The 4,236-nt window shown below is 40.3% G+C and overlaps 1 protein-coding gene across 1 annotated transcript in view; it reads left to right on the forward strand.

Annotated features, from left to right (window-relative positions):
- The window catches only part of irs2b (insulin receptor substrate 2b), a 17,290-nt gene extending 13,648 nt beyond the window's left edge, over positions 1-3,642 (forward strand). Inside the window, exon 2 of the mRNA XM_076264041.1 lies at positions 821-3,642. Within this exon, the coding sequence (XP_076120156.1) occupies positions 821-825 (5 nt within the window). The 3' untranslated portion in view covers positions 826-3,642. The remainder of the gene's footprint in view (positions 1-820) is intronic.
- The last annotated feature ends 594 nt before the right edge of the window (positions 3,643-4,236 follow it).

Genomic DNA, 4,236 nt, shown 5'->3' on the forward strand with positions numbered 1-4,236 from the left:
TGTGAGACCTAGAGCAGGCTCACTCACGTCACAGCCTGCAGCACCGACATGAACAACTGACCCACCACTGACTCGCATGGCCACACGTCCGCATTCAACTCCAGTAGCCATTAGAACCACGGGACTAGTATGATTGAAACCATTTCTCTATTCGTCTGTGTGTGTGTGTGTGTGTGTGTGTGTGTGTGTGTGTGTGTCTTTAGGCACACTTGAGAAGGCTATGCGCCAGTTGCATAGTGTGAAATGCTGGTATGTGTGTGAGTGCCGGCTTGTGTGTGTTCCCAGCCCTCAGCGAAAGCACCTGCTCCTTCAGTTGCTACCAGCAAAAGAGCATATTCCTTACTTGGTAAAGCTGAGAGAGAGGGAGAGAGGAGAGAGAGAGGTAGAGGGAGAGAGAGAGGGAGGGAGGGAGGGAGCTTAACCTTTTCCTTCCTTCGGTGCTCCCATTCCTGCTGTATAAATCATCAGCTGACACGTACATGCTCACACACTCTCACACAGATAAACACTCCTCTCACATTTCTCATTTTAAAAAGATACATTCGTTGGGGCCTTCCTGTAAATGTTTTCATTCAAAAGGGAGCATGAAATCTATCTGTGATTTTATAGTAGTGACTGTAAAACAAACATGACACATGATGATGCCAAATGTTTATTTTTATGAATAAGGAATTATGTAAAAATGCATTGTATCTCAGTTATTCTATCACAGTAGTGGATTCGTAAGTTCCTTTAAGTGTATGGCTGCATGCATCTTGTTTAGAGTTCTGTGGCCATGTTTATTAATGTGCTTTTTTTGTCTCTCTCTCTTTCTCTCCAGATTGACTGGTATAGGAGGAGTCCCCCCCCCCAGACAGATGTATTCCCCAAGCCTCTGCTCCGGGCCACCCATCTCTGACCTTCCAGGAGCCTTTGGGGCTGCAGTTGTCACGGCAACATGGACAATTGACTCCCGCCCCGAAGAGGACCCAACACCCCACTCCACGCCCCTCTTGCTCCAGAAAAGGAGCTCCCCCCACCCCCTCTCCAAACCAATCATCTGTCCAATGGATCTCCAATGATCAGGAACTCTTGCTGCTTTTCAAATGAGATTTTGGACTCACAAGTATAACGAAACAAAAAAACCTAGTGAGGTACACAATGGTACATCCATGTTGACTTATGATTTATTCCTAATGAATAGGGTTGATTTTAAAAACATAATTATTATTCCTAAATTATATTCCTTTTTTCACTGGTTTTCATTGCGCATTTTGACTGTGAATCTAGGTTGCAATGAAAGCATACATACATACACATACAACCATAAACACACACACACAAACACACACACACACCATGCAAACAGATGCACAAACACACACATACACACACACACCCTGTCTCTTAGCACACGGCATGTATTTATTTATTTATATGTGTGCAATTACACGCGTGTGTATGTGTGTGGATTTACCCGCATGTGTGGTCACAGCACTGCAACTGAGGTGACATTTCAGATACATCTGTCTATCTATCTGTCTATCTATCTGTCTATCTATCTATCTATCTATCTATCTATCTATCTATCTATCTATCTATTTAATATAATAATACCCCCAACAAATTCAGTAAGCAGTTGCTTGAAAACCCTACCTCAGAGTGAGCCAGGTTATAACTCGTATATGAGAAAAAAGAGTATATATTGGAAAAATATAACTAATTTATTTTCAGAGGTGAATGTTTCTTTTAGGTTTTTTTCTTTTTTCCTAAAACACCAATCCAAAGCCTTATCAACTCTTCTGTAAAATAGTGTTTGTTTTTTTTTCTCTTGAAGATGTTTCTTATGGACCTAGACAAACACATACACATACTTGCAAAGATATGCCATTTGTCATGGAAACGGAATGTCACGTACCTATAGTTGAACCCAGCACCTCCAGATATATTTCTACATATAGCAAAAGTGGACTTCGGCTGTGATCAAAGATTTCTTATATATCTATAATTATTGTTATTGTAATTTAAAAAAATACACAAGATATTTATATGATTTTTTTAAAGTATAGTAATATTTATCACCACTCTCAAAGGTCACGAAAGGAATATAGGTAGCGCTTGGCTCATCGGTTTACTCATGCCGAGGAAGCAGCTGTAGAGAAGGTTTCAACACTCAGAGAAAAACATCAGCTCTTTCCAGTTTGCTTTAGCAACTGACCTGTGTGTACACCTTCACCAGGGCCAGTCTGCAGCAGCCAGCCTATAGGCACATCTGGACACTTTAGACTGTAACCTTATAACCTTGATCTGCAAAAATGCACCCACCTGTCCAAACCCAACCCTCTGGTGATTTCTACCCATGATTCCTCATCCTCTGGAGACCCTCCAGGCCTCGAGGTGGCGTCTGCCCCCAACACCCACGGTGGTCAAGACGCTGAATGATGATGGGTAGAAACTAACTCTGTCATTCTCTGTCACTATCTCACACACAAACACAAACACACACATAAACCCTCACACAGACTTCAGGGATTCTTTTTTTCTGAGGCTTGAAAAACACCACTGCTGCTCCCCCTCTGACAAGATCATCTGAAAACAAACAAAAATACACACACAGAAAAAAACAAACAAACAAAAAAACAATGCTTGGTCTTGCACTTACAAACTCCGTAGATTGTAAAACACAAGACACATTTGAATGTAGAGCTTTTCTGCCAGCTCCACCAGAGACAAATGGACAAAACGTGATGAACACAAAGACAAAAACAGAACAGACATGAAACAAAACTAAACAGACATAACCCACTGAAACATCATCAACAAATATTTTTTAACAATTCTTCAAAATGACAACGCTTCTGACACACCAGTTTGTGTTTTTCATGTAACGTTTGCCTAAAACTTGTATATATTGTACAGTACAGAGAATGCAACTGAAAAGTTGTCACGATTTTTTGAGTGTTTTAAGTTAAAAGATAATAACTTATGTCTTTTTGTACATAACTGTTTGAATGAATGAATGAATTCCCCTCAAACAACTAAAGCACTAATGAAGGTACTCACCAGACCCTAATTTGGTTTGGTATGGTATGTTTTTTTTAGCTTTGTACGATAAATGCCACTATGAAAAATATTTTATAATGCTGTAACATTGAAAAAAGGAGGTACATTTTCACGTATTAATACGATGAACACGTAAATCTTGCTACATAGGTGTAGTCCACCAATGGCGTATGCAATATTTACACTTTTTTTAAAAGATTAGTTTACAGTAAAAAAAAAACAAATGTCTAAAGAAATGTGTTAACCTGTTGAAGCCTAAACTTTTTTTTTTGTTTTGCCGTGCACATTTTTTCTGCCAACTTTGAGAGAGAAAAGTGTATTTTGTGTTCTTTTTTGCTATTGGATTCTAACAGTGATTTTATCAGTGTTTTCATTCTGATTCTGTACGTAATATTTTTTTTCAGTATCATAACGGTTGAATACTTTTTGAGGCCTGACTGATCATGCTGTGTCTTCCATTGTACATATGTCATATTACTTTTGCATTGTGAAGCTACTAAGGATAATTTAAAACCCTGCCCTAGTGTAAGTAGTCCTGCTTTAGATCTGTATTGATTCTGAATTAGTCACATGCAATAAAAAGTAACATTATTTAAGAAATTCCACAAATCTTTCTCTCTTGAGTGTTCTGTCTTGGCCTCCAGAGGGGTTGACCTCTTTCCCTCCCCACTGCAGACAACAGATGTCTTCATACATGACCCCCCTGTACCACCCCCCCCCCCACACACACACACACACACCACACAAACACACACACACACTACACAAACACACACACACACTTACACATCGCAACTATGAGTCCTAACGCCTCCTCTCCAGGCCACTCTAGAGTAAGCCTCACTCCTTCTAGTCTCAGGTGCCGGTGACTTCTCTCCTTTGTCTGCTCTCACTCCCAGCCTGTGTCTGATTGGAGCGGTGCGGAAGCTGCCTGCGTTTCACAGACAGATGACATTTAAGAGCTTAATCTACATTTCCAACAAACACGACATTAGAAGCCCAGCTTGATGACACTGCAAAGGTCAGCCCCCCATCCCTGCAATCAGACAGGCTGATCTGTATGGTCTCCCAGACTACTGCCCAATACATAATTGCCTAATGAGATTATTATTTTACGCCCTTGGCCATATGTGGATAGATTATATATTCTCACACGCATGCTAATTAAAATGGTAATTAAGGCTGGAATGGGCT

This window comes from Alosa pseudoharengus, unplaced genomic scaffold (genome assembly GCF_046254945.1).
Source record: "Alosa pseudoharengus isolate Yale_2024_CS ecotype anadromous, Long Island Sound unplaced genomic scaffold, YU_APseudo_1.1 YU_APseudo_1.1_scf_3, whole genome shotgun sequence".
Classification (NCBI taxonomy): Eukaryota; Metazoa; Chordata; class Actinopteri; order Clupeiformes; family Clupeidae; genus Alosa; species Alosa pseudoharengus.